At 39.2% G+C, this 21,287-nt stretch overlaps 1 protein-coding gene across 1 annotated transcript; it reads right to left on the reverse strand.

Moving 5' to 3' along the window:
* Nucleotides 1–18,216: 18,216 nt before the first annotated feature.
* LOC138926397 (uncharacterized) lies at nt 18,217–18,948 on the reverse strand. Its single transcript, XM_070280348.1, has 2 exons — nt 18,853–18,948; nt 18,217–18,621 (listed from the first exon to the last, which is right to left on the reverse strand). Exon 2 carries the CDS (start codon nt 18,601–18,603, stop codon nt 18,238–18,240), a length of 366 nt encoding a protein of 121 aa, XP_070136449.1. The 5' UTR covers nt 18,604–18,621; nt 18,853–18,948; the 3' UTR covers nt 18,217–18,237.
* Nucleotides 18,949–21,287: the final 2,339 nt, after the last annotated feature.

Here is a 21,287-nt window from a genome sequence, read left to right on the forward strand (position 1 = left end):
ACAAAAGCCGAGGCCTAGACTCCCGACAACCAATCATTTAGCATGCGGTTCGCGTGGAATCATACCAGCTGAAGCCTTAAGAACGAATATATCGTATGCTGATATAGCTCGACCCAAAGAGAGAGGCCCAAGAACTGGCTCAACCCTACCCTATGATGCAGGAAAATGCAGAGTCCAACAAAGCTTTCAGAGAGCTGATCCAGGCTCTCATTGCGCGATTGCCGAAATGATTCAACCATCACTATATATCGGATTGTGGAACGCTCGTGGACTAGTCAGAGTATCTGACGAGCTTCGATTATTCCTCAGCGCTCATAACTTAGACATAATGCTTGCTACAGAAACACACAGCAACAGCAGAAGTGGCTCTGCAGTTATTATAAAGGATTTCCTAAGTCACATCCCCCTGCCCTCCGCCTTTAGCAACGATAGAGAGATAGCGAGCGTCACATTACAGACTTCGAAAGGGAATGTCACATTTGTGGCGATTTATCTATCTCTAGAAACATGGGTTCAATCAGAATTTGAATCCTTGCTGGCCGGATTTCGAAGTAAGTTCATTGCTAGCGGTGATTATAACGCCAAATATACATGGTGGGGAAACTCACGAGCCTGTAGAAGGGGTAACACTCCATGAACTCTCCACGGATCACACTCCTATCATGGCCATACTGCATGCAACACCTGAGAGAAAACCACAGCGCTTGTACTTCTCCCCTCGGGGGAGAAGTTTTTAAACGCTTTCAAAGTCCGCCTAGAACAGCTGAGCGAGGCTAACATACTAATCCAGGAACCTTCCGACATTGACAATGCCATCAGACTTTTCATGCGCATGATATACCAGGCTACCCAGCAATCATCAACATACAGAGACTTCTAGACATCCCCAGCTTCCACCCAGTAAGAAGAGAATATTTAAGAACGGGAGACGTCCATCAGATACACAATCGGCTAGCTAACTGTCTAAGCAAGGCACTCTCACGAAGAAAACAAGTATCTATAGACAGATTTTTAGAAAATCTTGACACAGATGCTACTTCTAACTATTCGCTGTGGCGTATCACAAAGCGGTATAAGGCTAGGCCCACCCCAAAATCAGCCATAAGAAATCCCTCAGGTGGCTGGTGCCGTACGAGCCTAGAACAAGCTGAAGCGTTTGCTAACAACCTTGAGGAACGCTTCAAGCCTTACGAAGTGCCTGAGTGCCTGAAATCATAGGTCGACAAGTTGAAGAGTTCCTGGAACCTCCATATCAAATAAGTCTGTCTGCTAACCCTGTCTCACTGACAGAAGTGAAAGACTTGTAGGTAAACTTTCGCCAAAGAAAACTCTCGGGGAAGACCTTTTGGACAAAAGGACGATCCGACTTTTACCGGATCAATCCTTGCAATTCCTGATGACTTTGTTCAACAGCGTACTAACTGAAAGAATACTTTCCGAAAGTTTGGAAATCGGCAAACATACATATGATCCCAAACTCAAGAAAATCGCCCATTGTCTCGGACTCATACAGGCCCATTAGTCTTTTACCATCTCTGGGAAAAATCATGGAAAGGCTGATCTTAAACAGGCAACTTACTCTTGAGAATGTCATCAGTGCGATCCCGGAATTCCAGTTTGGCTTTCGTCTTCAACATGGAACTCCTGAGCAATTGCACGGAGTTGATAACTTTGCTTTAGAAGCCTTTGAGAAGAAGGAGTATGCAGTTGCGGCCTTCCTCGACATTCAACAGGCTTTTGACAGAGTGTGGCACACCTGGCTCCTGCATAAAGCCAAAAGTCTTCTTACGCCACAGCAGTTCCACCTCGTCCTGGAAAAGCTTCCTGGAATAACGCACATTCCACGTATCTGCTGATGGATACAAGTCGTCAACCGATCTCTGCTGGTATTCCCCAAGGTAGCGACCTCGGCCCTACTCTATACTCTATCTTCAGATAGAAGACATGCCTAAAAAAACTACAATCACTGAAGTGATTGCGACCTACGCTGATGACACTGCTGTCCTTTGTCAAATGTGCCAATGTCTTCAAGAGAAGACTTAAAACACACCACCCTCAAGACCTACCAGACCGGATCTTGACCTAGCCATTTCGTCATCCTCAACATAAGCAAATAAAAAAAAAATTCTTCCCCTAAGTAATGCTTAGACTAAATATTGTTTAAAATTGTATAAAACGGATTACATTAAGCTGCCAATTGGGTATCAGTGCGCTTATCTTAAGAAAAAAAATTTTCAAATTCAAAACGTTAAAAAAAAATACAAAAAAAAAAATTTGTTTGTTCTTTTATATTTGTGGATCTCTGGTCTTCTTCGTCATTTCTATTCGATGCAGTTTTATTTGCCTGGTCCGTTATCGCAGTATCCATTGTACCCTTTTAATATTTTCGGATGTGCGCCACACTAGTCTCGCCCGGGCGTTCCATGTGGTGACCTACTGACCCCAAAGATGTTTATCGAACTTTTTAAATGAGGTCGTCTCTAAACTATTCAATGGAATCATTAATCATGGAGATCCATTATTATAATAATAGCGAAGCCCGGAAAACACCACACAAATCCGTCATGGTACAAACAGATAAGCCTTCTATCTTTTTGCCTAATATATTGGAAAAATTCCTGTTAACTCGCATAATACCATAAATGGAATACTCTCACAATACTATCCCGGCACACCAGCTTGGCTTCCAAAGAAACCATGGTACCATTGAGCAAGGGAACATAATAACATAAGACATTTAGAAAACTGAAGCGCTATTTTTCTCGATGTTTCTCACGCTTTCGACCTAGTTTGGCCTAATGGACTTATTCATCAAAATTAAAACGCATTTGGAAATATACACACACAAGCTTCTTGAGTCGTACGTCTACAAAAGGCTGTTACTTCGCAGCTACATCATCGAAGTTGGAATTCCATAAAGAAGCGCACTTGGCCCTTGTCTATACGTTCTGTATGCAGCGGATATTCCTACAAACGAAAAACTAGCAACGTCAACGTTCGCCGACGATAACGCTATTCTTAGTCATTCCAGATTCCCTGGCTTTTTGACTGGCGAATTACAATAAACGAACAAAAGAGTAAACAGGTAACGTTTACTTTTAATAGACAAACATTCTCTCTACTTGCACTAAACTGTTTGAAGTTCCCCTACCTAGGCGTTCACCTCGGTAGTCGACTAACCTGGAGAAAGCATTTCCAAGGCAAGAAGATCAACCTAAGACTAGGAACTAGCAGCCTCAATTGGATCATAAACTCACAATCGCAACTGTTCCTAAACTACAAGGTACTTCTCCTAGCTGTAGGAGAACGCGGGCAGCAGCAACATAGAAATCATCAAGCTCGCATCCTCGCAATAAAAGAACAAATTTCAACTCAAGACTAATCGAAAATAATAGAAACAAGGAGTTTATTTTACTGTTCTTTTTATACCCTTGCAGAGGGTATTATAATTTTGTCCAAAAGTGTGCAACGCAGTAAAAGAGACCTCTCCGACCCTATAAAGTATTATATTCTTGATCAGGATCACCTCCTGAGTTGATATAAGCATGTCCGTCCGTCCGTCTGTCCATCTGTCTGTTTCTACGCAAACTAGTCTCTCAGTTTTAATGCAATCGACTTGAAACTTTGCACTATAAGTCGGAACAGCCGGGATCGGCCGACTATATCGTATAGCTGTCATATAACTGATTGATCGGATATGGTATAACTTTGTGTTTTCAGAGTAAGAGTGTTGAAAATTTACACGGGAGCTATTTTTGGCAAAATAATACGACGTGCCGAATTTCATAGGGATCGGCCGACTATATTCTATAGCTTCAATATAACTGAACGATCGAAAATGACCCAACTTTCGTGTTATTGAAGATAGAAAGCTGGAACTTAGTACGGATTAAATTTTGATTCAGTTGATTTGGTCAGTTGATTCGACCTACCAAATTTCGTAAGGATCGGCCGACTATATCTTATAGCTGCTATATAACTGAATTATCGGAAATGGTTTTTGGTAAAAATACCAATTTTGGTATTTTTGAAGATAGAAGTTTGGAACTTTTTTAGATTTTTTATTATAATAAATTGGGCTATAATATCATTTTCTCATCAGGGTTGGCCAACAATATCCGATGTTTGCGATATATATCCGGTTTTAACTGCAAGGGTATATCAACTTCGGCTCCGCCCGAAGTTACCTTTCCTTTCTTGTTTTTAGATTTTTTATTGCAATTAATTGGTTTTATTATGATATTTTCATAAGGTTCGGCCAACTATATCCGATGTTTGCGATGTTGTTTTAACTGTAAGGGTATATCAACTTCGGCTCCGCCCGAAGGTAGGTTTCTTTTCTTGTTTCATTAGATCTCTGCTTATGACTGATTTCATGAATTACACATCTTAATTCATATTATTATTTTAACGTATCGTTTATGTGAGGGGCCGTTGGGCCGCCGCTCAGCTGAACGTAAGAGCGCATCCGCGCTGAAGAGCGCACTCGCGCTGAAAAGCTAATCCGCTCGCCCCTTTATGCACTCTCGCTCTCTCGTCGGCCGTCATCGATCGTCCGTTTTGTTGTACCAATTAAGTTGTATCCTCTGTAAGCAGCCCAATAAAGCTGAACGCGCTTCTTTCGAATTTCGAAGACGCCCCTGACTTCTCATTTCGTCTACTCCTGGAATCTTTTGCGGCAACAACGCCCCCCTACAACATTTTGGTCCTTCGAGCCGGATAATTCCTGGATTTTCTTCCGCGAAAAGATAAGTACATTTTTCCGTCTTCTTCTCTCTGCCGGTCTTCAGCAGTGGTCCGAACATTAAATTTCGTTCACACTGCTGCAAGATTGTTTTTCCCTCCGTGTCAACTCCAAGTCCGAGTTTTCCGACACAACGGCAGTTTGAGATTTTGTATCGTAATATTTTTGTTTTATCTTACCCAATCAGTGTCATTTTTTACACCACATAACTTTTCTGTTCCCCCAATTATACAGTCCACTTATCAACGCTCCACTGTGCCAACATATGCCCACATGCCCTTACATATATCCGTACCTGCATGCATGTCCATATATTTACTGCCTCCAATTTCAGGAAATATATAACCGATAAAATTTAACATATGGGCATGTCCTGGGGTAACGAACGTACGTTCGTACGCAATTAGTGCCAAAAAATTAGAGAAAAAAACATTTTCTGATACTTTTTTTTTTTGTTTCCGACAGCATTTGGTGAGTTCTTTTCTTAGTGTAAATTATGATTCTAATGGATTATTCATTTTCATAATATTGGCAAAAAACATGAGGTCGCGAACGTACGCGAAATGGAAGTCGGTTTTGGCTTGCTCTAGAAAAATCAATAAATCTGCGAATTGGAATGGAATATTTTAATGCAATAACTTTACTTTTAAAATAGAGGCATGTAGCTTTCTATCGAGTCTATTCCCAATTAAATATCTCCATTAGTTTTTTTTTAAATTAAATTAAGTACGGGTCGCGAACGTACGATTTTCCCCCATATAAACATTTTTTTTCCCCTTTTTTATACCCTTGCAGAGGGTATTATAATTTTGGTCAAAAGTGTGCAACGCAGTGAAGGAGACATCTCCGGCCCTATAAAGTATATATATTCTTGATCAGGATCACCTCCTGAGTAGATATGAGCATGTCCGTCTGTCCGTCTGTCCGTCTGTCTGTCCGTCTGTCTGTCCGTCTGTCTGTTTCTACGCAAACTAGTCTCTCAGTTTTAAAGCTATCGTCTTGAAACTTTGCACACACCCTTCTTTCCTTTGCACGCAGTATATAAGTCGGAACGGCCCGGATCGGCCGACTATATCCTATAGCTGCCATATAACTGATTGATCGGAAATGGTATAACTTTGGTGTTTTTAAAGTTCAAATTTTAGGTGAGAGCTATTTTTGGCAAAACATTACGACATGCTAAATTTCGTAAGGATCGGCCGACTATATCCTATAGCTGCCATACAACTGAACGATCGGAAATGACCCAACTTTAACCCAACTCGTGTTTTTGAAGATAGAAAGCTGGAACTTGGTACAGATTATATATTTGGTCAGTTGATCCGACCTACCAAATTTCATTAGGATCGGCCGACTATATCCTATAGCTGCCATATAACTGAACGATCGGAAATGGTACTTGGTAGAAATATCAACTTTCGTATTTTTGAAGATAGAAGTTTGGGACTTTTTTTTAGATTTTGTATTGTAAAAAATTGGATTACATATTCCTATTGCCATAAGGATCGGCCAACTATATCCGATGTTTGCGATATATATCCGGTTTTAACTGCAAGGGTATATAAACTTCGGCTCCGCCCGAAGTTAGCTTTCCTTTCTTGTTTTATAAATAAATTTATATTTTCTTAAAATATCATGTTTCACCAATTTTTTTTTTTTAAATAAAAATTAAATTTTAATTTTCTTTTTAATTTTAATTTAATTAAATTTCAATTGTCACTTCTATTATCCATCTACAACTATTTATAAGCTTGTTAGACAAAAAATAATTTTTTAAATAATTTTTTTTTTATACGTACGTCATACATACGGTACGCCACTTTAAAATTCAATATAAAAAAAATTCTTGAAAAATTCGTGATTTTTTTTTAAATTTCAATAAGTTACACTAAAATGACTTAACACATTAAGGGGTTATATACAGTTGTACCGCGCAAAAAATGGAATTATATCGATTTTTTTTTGACACCATAGAAAATGTTTATGAAAAATGTTTTACCGACGTTTTTAGTACATGTTTCTGGGTACTTAATTACATTTTTTCATAAAAAAATATTACATAATAAAAATGTTATAGCCGAATTCCCGGATCATCTCTTTTCGATGCTGTCTTGCGGTGGACATAATATCCTGAAAACGGTTCATGTGAAATCCAAAATTCAAAAAAATTTAGTAAGTATATTGTATTGTCTAGTCCGTGAACGAGGGATTTTTACAAATTTTGATTACAAAAAAAATGGCGACGGTTTTAACAAAAAATGTACTTTTTCGAGGTATAAGATTTTCGATTTTTATGCTTTAAAAAAGGAGTTTTCAAAAAAATTGAAAATCCCTCGTTCACGGACTAGCTAATATCATAATAAATAAGTGGTCAAAATTTGGTTGATCGGATAAGTAGTTTTTTAGTAATCGTGTCCACCGCAAAGGTAATTTCAAAAAATCAAGATTCTGAGATAATCGCGTTTAAATTTTCACGTTTGTTCAAGTTTTATGTGCAGGTAGTGCGCTATAAATAGCTACAACTTCGGTTCTAATGCTCCGATCGTTATGAATTTTTGTGAGAGTATTCTCAACAGTATATACTTAAAGAATATGAAATAAAAAAATTGATTTTTTTATCTATCACAACTGTATATAACCCCTTAAGTTTCATCCACCTGCTTTCACTTAATGCGAAGCAATTACAATTAAATTATGTTTTGGGTCGCGAACGTACGATTAGAACATAGTTAAAAATCAAAATACAAATTAAGAGGTAATTGAACATTTTTTCGCCCTCTTTAAATTTTTCTCGTCTTATTAGATTGTTATTAAGAGATTTAGTACAAAAAGATCAAACAAATGTTTTCCTTGAGAAATAAATAAACATAAAAATGTCTTTAAAAGTAAAAAAAAGGTGAAAATTACATTTTTTGACTTTTCGAAAAGAATCGAGGAATACGGACATTTATTTTTTCGGTCCTGGTTGATCATCCGCCGGAGTAGCCGATATACAGTCCACTTATCGACGTTCCACTGTGTTATCATATGACCCACATGCCCTTGCCCTACTTGCATGCATGTCTATATATTTCCAAATATTTTCTGCCTCCAATTTCAGGAAATATATATTACCGATAAAATTAAAACAAAAAAAAACTTTAATTTCCTAAAACCCACAATTTTATACCGCCATTTCACTACAAATCTGTGATCCGTCATCTGGTTTGTTTTTCCTTGGGGTACGTACAGGGTGCCGACGGCATAACCGACTGCGTAACAACTACCTTCAAAAAAAGGAATCAATTAATTATAAATTTATATTTATAATTATAACCACCACAATTTATTTAATTATTACTTCTGATCGAGCGAAGGGCCAGGTTTGTTTTAAGTCACCGTTCCGGCCACTCAACAATTAAAATTATTTAAAAAAAAAATTAATAATCGAACATTATTAATAATTTAATTATCAACCTTCTATCCGAATAGAGCCGCGGGTTCAATTCCACCTTTCCGGCTTCGGGATAATTAAATCCAATTAATTAAAGATTAAGGTTTCAACTCCACCCTTCCATAAAAATTAAATCCGACAATTAGCCAAAAAATAATTATTATTGATTATTTATTTTTTTGTGTTAAATACAAGCCAAGGTCAAGTCCACCTTTCCGACTCCGCAAGTTCGAAAAGAGTTAAGGATTCAATATCTACGTAGGAACCACACTTGTATACATTTACATATATAGTTCGTCATTAATTTGTTTTTCGAACGAGCACGAATTTATCGGTACTTGTCCATTTTTCGTGCCTCCAACGCTGCTTCTACTCCGCATCAGGCAACATCCGCTTACAATCTGAGGAAACCTCGTCTCCTTTTGCGTTTTTTTTCTGGTTCCTGAAGTTCTTCTTTCCACATTCGAATTGTGCCGCACACGACTTTCCTTTCGACATCGGCGCCACTAGTTCGCACTTGCTCCTTGTAATTGCATTTCATCCGCGATCTCACCGTTCTCATCACATTAGTGCGACCGGCCACCAATTCGTACGAGGCACCCGTTTGCGCAAGTCAGTCGACAAGCGCTGACCAGCGAATTGGACTCTGAGAATGCCCACGGGAGACGACAAAAAGCCGCGTTCGATCCCAGCCATCCGTTTGGACAGATCTCGATCCGCATCTCCGCGGACGCCTCTTTTGAAGCCTAAGGCTACCAGTGCCAGTCCAAGGGCAAAGAGTGACGAATTCGTCAATACAATCCCCGGTCCTTCACAGAGGCAGACTTGCTCCGTTGGAAAAATGGCTCCAAGTGTGGTCGAAGTGGCGTTGAAAAAGTTCATCGCCACAACAGATCGAATTAGCCAATTTGAGGCTAACATAAATACTCCGGGTGCCCCAGAAACGGAAATAGGCTCCCAATACATGTGCGAAGTCCATCGGGACCAAATTCGTGCACTATGGCGGATGGTGGAGAAGAGCTATGAGAGCTGCTCCGATTTGCTAGCCGTGTCCGACGACAATGCGGCCGCCTCGACAGTGCTGGAAGCGAAGTACAGCTACTGTTACTCCGTCTATTCGAGGTGTATTGCCCAGCTTCGGGAGAAAATTGCCTCCCAATCCACTCAGGCTTCCGTCAATGTCCACACGCCCGCGTCTACAGGCAGCCGGTTACCTCCGGTGGATACCGAGGTCTTTGCGGGTGATTATCTTTGGTGGCCCACCTTCAGAGACTTGTTTACATCCAAAACTCGCGGCTCACCCCAGTAGAGAAGTTGTTCCACTTACTGTCCAAAACACGTGGTGACGCCCACGCCATTGTTTCTAAGGCTCCGCTTACCCATGAGGGGTTCGTCGCCGCGTAGCAAAGCCTCACAGACCGCTTTGAGAACTGGTGGCTATTGGTAACCAGCCAGTTGAAGATCCTTTCTTTCAACATCCTTTCCTTTTCCTTTTCAACATCCAGGCTATTTATCAAGAGTCCGGGGTCGCGCTGAAGGAGCTCAAGCCACCATTCAGAGTTGTCTGACAGTCCTAGAAATGTTCTCCATTAATGTTGAGGCTTGGGACTGTCTCCTGGTATTTATGACTTCGTCAAAGCTCCCCAAAGTCACATTTTCTATTTGGGAGCAATCCGTACATAATAAGGCCGAGATTCCAACAGGGAAGGAATTAGACAACTTCCTGACAGAGCGCCATCGTACTCTGGAGGCCATCGACGACGTCAGGACTAGTGGCTCCGTGCAATTTCCGCTAAGGTCGGGAACTCCTACTGCTCCTGCTCGAAGGCTCCATTCATACGAGACTCGAGTGGTTCCGGGCCCCAAGGGTTGCGATGTCTGTTCGAGGGAGAACCACCCCATTCGCTTATGTCCACGGTTCTTGGAAATGGACGTAAATGGGCGCTCGGACTACATTAAAAGGAAGCAGCTATGTTTGAACTGTTTTGCCCGAGGGCACCAGCAACGAGACTGCACGAGCGCCCATACCTGCTTCACATGTCACACCGACACCACACCCTTCTGCACCGCGGCAATCCGTTCGCCACCGCTCCAAGTCCGCCTATGACAGCAAGGGCTCGACCCGCACAGACTGCCAGAAGCACAAACGGCTCAGAGGATCAGTCGGATGTGCAGGTGTGTTTCGCTTCCGGGTCAGGAGCCGTCCTACTAGGCACGGCCCTTATCAGCGTGTGCCATTTGGGGTGCAGCTTCCAGGCACGAGCACTGATAGACTCAGGCTCCGAAGCGACTTTCATAACGGATCGACTGTTCAACCTTGTCAAGTTTCCCTTCAAGACGATTAACGCCCAAGTTTCCGGCCTTAATCAAACCATTTCCGGGCAGTCTACTTAATTGTGCCATTTCTCCATTCGGTCGCCGTCTAGACCCGGGCTACAATTAGAGACTGCGGCTTACGTTCTTCCGCAGTTGGCAGGAAAACTGCCAACATATCCGATTTCGCGAGATCGTCTCAAGGGGTTGCCCGACATTCCCCTGGCGGACCCCAACTTCTTTGAGAGCTCCCAATTCGATGTGTTATTAGGAGCTGACATTTTTCCGTTCATTCTCCTCGGTAATTCCAAGGCTAATATCTGCGGGTCGCTTCTCGGTCAGAAGACCATTTTCGGATGGGTGCTGACATTATCTCCAGCCAACCCCAACAGCGTGTCTGTTTTTTTCCGCACGAGTTGCCCGAAGCCTCGGTGACTTACTGGATCAGGGAGAGGTGCCCACACGGATCAGTTCGGAATCGGAATCAAGTTGCGAGCACAATTCTGTCTCGTCTCTTTCTTTAATTTACGCATCGCATCACGCTGCACGGTGGCAATCAGCTGATGATCCGTCTGATCCGGGCCAAATTCTGGATTCCAAGATCATATTCAGCACGATGTCGCCACGCCCACGCAACGCCCAGTCACTGGAGAGCAGATGTACCCGAGGTATACAATTCTACCAATGCCGATACCAATACCAATGCTGGCCCACGAGCACTCCGACGGATCCTGTCGGCGTGGGGACGGCTGTAAGACGTGTGGTCAGGATCACCACACGCTGCTGCACCTTGTGGAGAAGCCGCGGGCTCGGCGCAAGGCACGTCAAGAGGAGCACCGGTCACGGCGCACGGGAGACAGTACACGGAGTGTCTCAGCTGGCGCTCGCCGTCGTCCGCCAACTCCCGGCGCGCTTCGGGTGCTTCTCGGCCTTCGTCCGCCACTTTCCGGCATTCGCCGATCCACCATCGACTTCCCGGCCATCGACCCGACTTCCCGACCATCGACCATCGCCCCTTTATGCACTCTCGCTCTCTCGTCGGCCGTCATCGATCGTCCGTTTTGTTGTACCAGTTAAGTTTTATCCTCTGTAAGCAGCCCAATAAAGCTGAACGCGCTTCTTTCGAATTTATTGAAGACGCCCCCGACTTCTCATTTCATCTACTCCTGGAATCTTTTGCGGCAACAACGCCCCCCTACAACACATATAACATATAACATACAAAACAGCATATTATTTATTAAAACAACGCACAATCCCGCCCCCAAAACGGAAATCTCATTTTAGCGCCAGTCCAAACAAGTTTTTGGAAAATATTTTGATGCCAAACTATTGAAATTCCTAATCCTTAGCTACAAATCCAAAATCGGCAAAATCGGCGAGACAGACAGCCTCACGTAACCTGCCGCCCCACTTCAGCAGGATCGACCCCAACGTAAGCTACGCCAGTGCAGTAAGATACGCTGCCCCACAAGCCGAGACCAATTCCAACGCCAATTCAATCCCGTCAGGCAATGCACTGAACGCAGTAATGGCTAGTATTGAGGCATAACCAAATGACCCAGATGATGGCAACCCTTTGCAAATTACTATGCAAACGGGATTAGATATCACGATCTGGAACGCTAATGGATTAATCTGGATAAATCCCTAATCATTACATTACATTAACTTAACTATTTAACTAATTTTACTAATTTAGGCCAAGTTTACTGTAAAACAACCTAATAAATGTCCCGTAATGACAGTTTTAAATAAAAATTACAAGTTATATAAAAAAAGCCTACAATCGGACAATTTTAAGAGGAGTTTTGACTTTTTATTATTTTTCCGTGCAGAATCGGTCGGGCGCTGTGGTTGTTTTTTTTCTAAGCACAAAAGTATGCAAAAACAAATTTCTTACGCGGGCGGTTGGCTATCTGGAGGAATTAATTTTCGCCCACCTTCTGTGAGTTTCCCAGCTCTAGCCTCGACACTAAGCCATCTTGATGGAATATTTCGACCTGAGAGGTTACGTTGGTAGTATATCCTATAACGATTATATCCTATATTCTATCGCTGCTGTTAAGAGGAGCCCCAAATAAATTAAATGAAATGAGCCCCAAATGAATAAGAATGAGTCTTACTCCAAATTCTCTTATAAGTAAGATACATGAAAATCTTAAATCTATTTAAGACTACTTATCAACTGTTATGTATTTTTGTTTTTGTATTAAATTTATAAATTTCATTTCTTCAATATTAGAAAGGTATTATAATTATAATTGTTCGATAACAAAATGTAGTATATATGAGTACTTTTGAACTGCAATTTTCCAAATATTTTAAAATTGTTTATGCTTTTAATTTCATGTTCAACCTAATGTTTGAACATCCTGCAAGGGGCAAAAGTTCCTTTGTTATATTTTAGTGTGTATTTTAAATGTAATTTGATTTTTATATTCATTTTAATTTTTGTGATCTTCAACAAAAGGCTACAGAAATTAGCTTCCTGTTTTTTACAAACTTTTTTTCTTTTTTTTTTTTAGCTTAAATAATTTTACCTTTTATGCTTATGTAAATTTGTTATTGTTAATTTTTATAATCGTATAAGCCTTAACATAAGCTATTTATTTTTTTAAAGGACTGCATTTTTTAAAATTGATATTTTTTTTTGATTTCCCGCAACTGTGATCAGGATCTATCCCTTCACAAGTCGTGTTTTTAAATCCTTGCGCAGAATCGTTTTGGAGATCCGATGACTGAATTCCAGTCCAAGGATTTTTCATAAACATTCCGATGTAAGGCCTCGGACAGTCAAAAAACAAAAAACGCACTTATTGCTCGATGGCAATTCTCAATCTCTGTGTCCTTTACTACTTGGGGGAAAACAACAGAGGACTACGATTTTAAACTGAGCTCTTTTATGCCCAGTTTGCAGCCATCTTAGCTACCTTGAACTGAGTGTCAATGCACATCTAGCCACTATTTAGGTAACAATTTTTATAGGAGCCCCAAAATACGGTTGAGAATACTCCATGAGCCTTTTTTTTTTACTCATTTTTATTATTTTTTTTATATTTGAATTTTTTATTTTTTGATTCTTATTGGAAAGGTTATATTTTTCCTTTCCTGAATTTTTATGTAAGTTTTTTCGAGGTAATCTTCGAGGTTCTTTATAGCCCCCTCAAGCCTCGTAAAAAGCTCATCATTTTTTGGCCAATCATTTTTTCGTTTTGTCGTTTGCGGACTTCAATTTTGATAGCATGCTATGATTGATTGATGATTTTTTTTTAAATAGTCATGATCTACTGGACCTAGTTGAACCAAAAATTTATGGTTCGTAATGGCTTTAACCTCCAAATTTTTTCATGTTTTCCTATCCTCTTATAAATAAGAATTTTTTGCGAGAAGCGCATCTATTTGCCGGGTGAGGCGCACCTGGTATTCAATATTCGGAATTTTATCCTTAGTCGACATATTGTATATACTTTTTTTTTAATTTCAATTTAATTTCTACAACTAAATTCAAGTGTATAAAAAAAGAAAAAAAAAACTTTCCGAGGACTATAAGTTCTTATTTTTGCTGCTCCTGATGTTGTCGCTGCCGTTGCTGCTCCTGATGTTGTTGTAGCTGAGGTTGGCTGCTGGTGATCTTGATATAGGATTGCCTTTGCTGTTGATGCCTTTCTCGATGTCGCTGTTACTATTGTTTTTATATGTTTTTTGTGGACGTTTTTAGGTCTATTTTTTGTGGAACAAAAAAAAGAACATTTTATTTTAACTTAACTTTAACTTTTTTAACTATAACTTTTTTGACTTTAACTTTTTTAACTTTAACTTTTTTAACTTTAACTTTTGTTGATGTTGGTTAGTTTATTTTTTGTGTATGTTTGTTGTTTTTATTTTGGTGGATGTTGTTTGGCGGTTTTTTGCGGTTTTGTTTATTTTTATTTTTTCCACATTCACTGTGGACTAAATTTATACACATTATATATAATTTTTTTTTAACTTTTAATTTTTCAAATGTGGACACGCTAATACAAATAATTTTGGATAATTTGTATACAATTTTTTATTCCGTAGTTGTTCCGAAACAAAAACACACTTTTCGAAAGGGAATTTTTTTTTTCTTTATGCTCATTGGCATTTGAATAATTTTATTTTCTGTGTTTCCTCTTTAGGGGAAACGACAGAGGACAAACTGGGCTCTTTTTTACCCAGATCGTTGCCTTATTTTTTAACTACCTTGGGCTGAGAATTTTTTTATTTTTTCTGCAGCCACTTAAAGGTGCTAGTTTATAACCCGAGTCTCTTACCACACGGGGGAAAACTTCATGGTGTCTCAAAGGATCAAGTGTTAAGAGGAGCCCCAAATAAAGGTCTTACTCCAATGAATTCCGTTTATTAGTTTGTATCGTATTTCATGGGTCAGATCCCTTGAAACTCTATCTTAAGAATTTGTATATCGGCTATTCCGTCGGATGATCAACCAGGACCCAAAAAATAAATGTCCACATTCCTCGCTTCTTTTTTTGTTTTTTCATAAATAAATATCCAAATTTTCATAATCTATTGGATTCATAGCATATCTCAGCTTTTTTTTTTTTAAAAAAAAGCACGAAAAGCCAAAAAATGTAATTTTCACCATTTTTTTACTTTTAAAGACATTTTTATGTTTATTTATTTCTCAAGGAAAACATATGATGTGTTTGCTCTTTTTGTACTAAATCTCTTAATAACAATCTAATAAAACGAGAAAAATTTAAAGAGGGCGAAAAAATGTTTATTACCTCTTAATTACCTTAATTACCAATTACCTCTTAATTTGTATTTTTAATTTTAACTATGTTCTAATCGTATGTTCGCGACCCAAAACATCATTTTAGTGTAATTTCTTCGCATTAAGTGAAAGCAGGTGGATGGAACTTAATGTGTTAAGTCATTTTAGTGTAAACTATTGAAATTTAAAAAAGAATCACGACTTTTTTAAGAAATTTTTTTATATTGAATCTTAAAGTGGCGTACGTTTGCCACCGTATGTATGACGTACGTGTAAAAAAAAAATTTTTTTTTGTTTAAAAAGCTTATAAATAGTTGTAGATGGATACAAGAAGTGACCATTGAAACTTAATTAAAATAAAATTAAAATTTAATTTTTTATTACAAAAAATTTGTTTTTGCCAGCACGTTAGCAAAATAGCAGCACCACTTCTTTATCCGAAATTGGCCTTTGGCAATGATCCCGGTTATTTGCTGCTATATCCTAATAGCTTCATCAATGGAGTCGCCCCTGAAAGTAGATCATCTGCATAAAAGCACAACGCAGAATTTCCAATACAGCAATAGGCTCAGTGCGTTCTTCGATTTCCCAAAACTGGTGGAGCAGACAATATAATCTTTTATCCAACATGCTTGAGTCTTCGGAATATCCTTGTGGGCAATGAAAACAAGGAATCTCCGCTACATATGTGAACCGGCCAAACGAACCATCCAAGTCGGGGTTTCTACAGAAACTTTCTACAAAAGCAGGTATCGCCAATACCAGACACCGCAATGAATGATTTGCACCCCCGAAGCTGCAGCTGACTAGCCAGCCGGATCAGTGCGCGCTCCGCCTCAGCGTATTCGTTTGATAGTCCAAGACGTGAAGTGCTCGTACTCGTTGCTGAAGTGATCTAACTCGTCCAGTACCAAAATAGTAGGGGGGACACTAGAACTCTTCAAATAGCTCATCTATTGCCGGCAGCTCTGCGGCTACCTTACCTGGAAACGCGGTGACTCCCTTCCCAGGTGACTCATTTTCGCCAAATCTCTCGAATCAGTAGCTTGGCGGGTACAATACAGCTGCTCAACGACCAGATCAAACGTGGATATCACTATGCCGAGGAACTCTCTCTTGGTAGGGATGCGGTCCCCGGCCATCACGCTGCTGGGCACTGAATCTGAATCTATTTGACACTGAATCTGAAGTCATCTGTGGCCGGATGCCAATACATGCCCTGCACCTTTTGCGCGAATTCGGTCCACTCGACGTTCTCGTTGGTTAAGGGCAATAGCTTAATTTTCGTCTGCAAAGCTGTCTCTGTAATCGTCCACGTAGTAATACTCATCTATGGCCAGGAACGCCCTGGAATCAGTGTGCGCGTATGATTCGCAATTAACGGTTTTTAATTTCGGCCGAATAAATAAAAACGTTGCAGTTCAATTTTCACTATTTATTTGGAGCTCAAATTAAGCTCAAAATTTGCAGCCATTCGAAACAACGCCAATAAGACCTATGATGAATCGGGTGCTTATACAAGCCATATTATATGAAAACGTAAATTTGATACAATGTCATAGAACGTGAAAACTTAAAAGTTTTTAACAGCAAGAGTTTTGTTTGTGACAAAATTAAAATGGCGAAATCTAGAGCAGTGTTTAAAGAAAACAAATATAACATTGTGAAGAAGATGGTGATATTTCTTTTTCTTATATTAAATAGATATCTGATCAATCAGGTAAACTGCCTTGTGTTGTGGAGAACTAACTTAAATAAGGAACATTTAACTTGCAGAAAAAAAGAAAAACCAAAAATATCTATATTCGCATTTTTTTAACTGAACATGATTCATTTCTAGCACACAAACCAGAAAATACATGGGTTTTTACAACCAAGCAGAATGAACTCGGGAATCCCACAAAATATAAGCTACAAAATATATTTATATAAGCTGCTTATATTATATAAATATAATATAAGCTAAAATAATGGATTACAATGAAATATATGCTCCATTTTCTCGAATTTGTCCATATCTGATCAGAATGACCTCATAGTTGGTCCTAATGATATAATAAACAGTACACGGCAGTGCACATGTTGGAGAGCCTTATGACCCAGCGTGCGCGTGAAAACACTATATGTAGAATTAAACATTTTCTGTGTGCATATATCCTGAATGAGTAACATATCAAACGCAAGGTATTGCTTTAATAAGATAATTTTTGACATAAAATTTTCAAAAGTTTATCAGTTTGGGAGAAATTTCTGTAAATTTTAAATGATTTCGATTCGCTGAATTGGGGGAAGTGAGAACATTTGAGTATTTAGACATTTTTTTTTTCGAACATTTTCGAAAATATTTGTTTCTTATTTTGAATGCGCGTTGATTGAAAGCATAATCATGCCAATCCTTTTTGCTTAGTAGTTATTCAAACAAATCTTAAAAACTGATTTTTTTACTTCTTCAAAATGAATGTTTTCTTCTGTTTGCACTATTTTGATGATCCCCTTAAATACTTAAATACCATACAACCAACACCGTTCCTTTATTTACCTTTTATTAAAATACCTTAAGATTACGTAAAAAAATTTCAAAAACTTTTTAAATTAAAAGTTGCATTACTTTATAACCAATAAAGATATCTAAACATGCTTTATTTTGTTGGATTTTTATATTATCTATTACATTTTCTTTAACGCCAAACGTCTGAATAGTAATGAAAAAAATAAAAAAGGGATATAAAAAAAAAAATAACATACACATAAATACACATATTTTAAAACGGTAGAAAGGGTCAATGATTTGATTGTATTGTATGATTTGTATGAGAATTGTATGACAATTGTATGAGAATTGTATGATTTGATGATTCTATGATTCTAGTTTTGGCAAAATAACACATCTGGAATTTTATAAGGATCGGCCGACTATATCCTTTTCCATATAACTAAACGATCGAAAATGTCCCAACTTTTGAATTTTTCTAATGTTTATTTATTTCAAAAAAAACGTTTTCGTTGAAAATGAGCCGTTGTAAGCGCCTTGCCGTCGTTTGGGTCCTGACTCAGTGCTCCCAGGCTTCGTAAGTTCAGGACGGCCTCGAATCCAACGAGGACGGTCTGCAGCTCCTCCACGGTCACATTTGCTGTCCCTACGGCTCGTAGAAGTAGGGACTTGACAGACTTTATCCAATAGTCCGCCCATGTGCAGAGTCCGCGGCGGTATGAAGCAATAAGCATCCGTTTCTTGATGCGCATTGTGTGACCGCGTCGACTTCGTCCTCGATTTTCCGACGGAGCTCCGCGAAGTGGCGACTCGCTCAGACGAAGCTCGTCGCGTTGTCGCAGTGCACAATCTGCGGACATCCTCGGCGCCCAACGAACCTTTGAAAAGCCAACAAAAAGGAATCAGTTGAAAGGTCGAAAACTACTTCTAAATTAATTGCCACAAAAATCAACACCACATATGGAGAATGGGCGGAGAGCACGAATTCTATCTAAGGGTAAATCTCCCATGATTTGAGTCATCAGACGAGGCTTCCATTTAATAGCCTCTGTCTGACTGCACACCTCCTGCTCATTTACGATCCATGTGCGCTGTCGCAAAAGACTCACAAGTGCTCGGGAACCCACATGAAAATTCGACTAGTGAATGTATCAGACGTAGCTCTGTACAAATTGAGAGTGTTTGACAACAATACTGAAACTTGGCATCCTACGATATTGGAGCATTAGCTAATCGCCTCCCAACCCGCAACAACGAAAAAGTAAAAAGAGACGCTTGCGGTTAATCCGACCGCATTCTTTTTTGCTTCCATCTGTAGAAGTTCTGGTGATAGATTAAGCCGGGGGCTCGTTGGCCATTATCTTCCGGTTCCTTTAAAAATGATGGGCCTGTAAACCAGATCGATTCTACAGTCTCCTTTACGTCTCCACCTCTGGACACTATATCTGCCGGGAGTCAACAACAAAAATTTAATACCTTATCAGATTCGCAGCGCATATAGGCGCAGGCTCCATAGGCTCTCATCGATGCCTCTAAATGCATGAATTTTAATGGGTGACATCGGTAAACACGAATCTCGGAATTTAGATGTCATCTAATTGCAACAAGGCAATTTGTCTTGCCGAAAGAATGTTTCGCTTGGTCACCCTTTGACCCATGACTGAAGCATAAATTTCAAATTTAAATATATATTTAAGTTCCTTCTTTAGGAACCCAACCGATTCCTAATGCTTTAGTCAGCACTGAGTCCGAAAGTGTTATTGGCTTATCCGTGCTCTCGGATGCAGTAACTTCAGGCAAGTTTGAAAACCACGTGCTCAATTCAAACCCAGCGTTTTGAAGAAGCTGAGTAACTTCAGACTTAACTGTCTTTAGCTCTTCAATGTCGTCGACGTAAAAATCGGTCCCAATAACTTCAGCAGTTTTAGGGAATGTATTTTTCACAGATTCACTCAACCTCTTCAAACACCTCATGGCCAAGAATAGGGCCTTTCATGGGTCTTTCCTCCACACTATCAACTGGTATCGCCTATCGGCTACATTTACCATTACTTAGGGATACATCTTTTTTATGTCGATACATCAGAGCGAATCTGTTCAGCCGGAACCGATTTAGAGTTGAATACAACTCTTCCTGGATTGTAGGACCGACCATCAACAGATCGTTTAGGCACTTCTGTGTTGATGTCTTAAAAGACGCATCAAACACGACTCGTTATTTGGTCGATGTTCTTTAAGGCCGTAAGACACACTGAAGGGGTATGACATAGTGTGGAGTAGCAAGAACATCATTGCTTGTAGGGGACATATGACCTAAGAATTCGTATTCTTCCATAAATTCCAAATAAATTTTCTTTAAATTCGGATCTTGAGATAATCTTCTATTGAGTTTGGACCTTGTTTTATTTTACCAACGGACAACAGTTCGAAAAATGACTCAGCTCCAATTAATAAGTCTATCCGCTGAGGTTTATAAAAATATGGGTCTGCTAACGGCAAGTTATTTGGTAGGTCCCAATCTTTCACGTTCATAGACTGGTCAGGGTGGCAACCCGAGATAGTTCTCAAAATTCAAAAGTCGAATGGATACTCACTACCGATTCCTCCTTACGGATCTGTAAGCGTTGATCAAAATCTCCTTAAATGCAGTTCATTTGTGACCCAGAGTCAAGTAGTGCTCGGTCCAATATATGCTCGCCATTTGTAGTTCTAACGCTTACGATCGACGTTGCTAACAAAACCTTTTCTAGATATGACGCATGCAAAGCATGTGACGTAGAAGAGCCATCAAGATTTAGCGCTGGAGGAGGATGTTCATTTGGTGGTGGTGACGCCTAGTTATTTTCGGTCTCCATTTCGGTGCACATGTTGGAGAGCCTTATGACCCAGCGTGCGCGTGAAAACACTATATGTAGAATTAAACATTTTCTGTGTGCATATATCCTGAATGAGTAACATATCAAACGCAAGGTATTGCTTTAATTAGATAATTTTTGACATAAAATTTTCAAAAGTTTATCAGTTTGGGAGAAATTTCTGTAAATTTTAAATGATTTCGATTCGCTGAATTGGGGGAAGTGAGAACATTTGAGTATTTAGACATTTTTTTTTTCGAACATTTTCGAAAATATTTGTTTCTTATTTTGAATGCGCGTTGATTGAAAGCATAATCATGCCAATCCTTTTTGCTTAGTAGTTATTCAAACAAATCTTAAAAACTGATTTTTTTACTTCTTCAAAATGAATGTTTTCTTCTGTTTGCACTATTTTGATGATCCCCTTAAATACTTAAATACCATACAACCAACACCGTTCCTTTATTTACCTTTTATTAAAATACCTTAAGATTACGTAAAAAAATTTCAAAAACTTTTTAAATTAAAAGTTGCATTACTTTATAACCAATAAAGATATCTAAACATGCTTTATTTTGTTGGATTTTTATATTATCTATTACATTTTCTTTAACGCCAAACGTCTGAATAGTAATGAAAAAAATAAAAAAGGGATATAAAAAAAAAAAATAACATACACATAAATACAC

This window comes from Drosophila bipectinata, chromosome 3L (assembly GCF_030179905.1).
Source record: "Drosophila bipectinata strain 14024-0381.07 chromosome 3L, DbipHiC1v2, whole genome shotgun sequence".
Taxonomy (NCBI): Eukaryota; Metazoa; Arthropoda; class Insecta; order Diptera; family Drosophilidae; genus Drosophila; species Drosophila bipectinata.

Excerpts from the sequence above, each read along its gene's own strand:
- LOC138926397 (XM_070280348.1), bottom strand. The coding sequence starts at position 18,603 with ATGTCCGCAGATTGTGCACTGCGACAACGCGACGAGCTTCGTCTGAGC.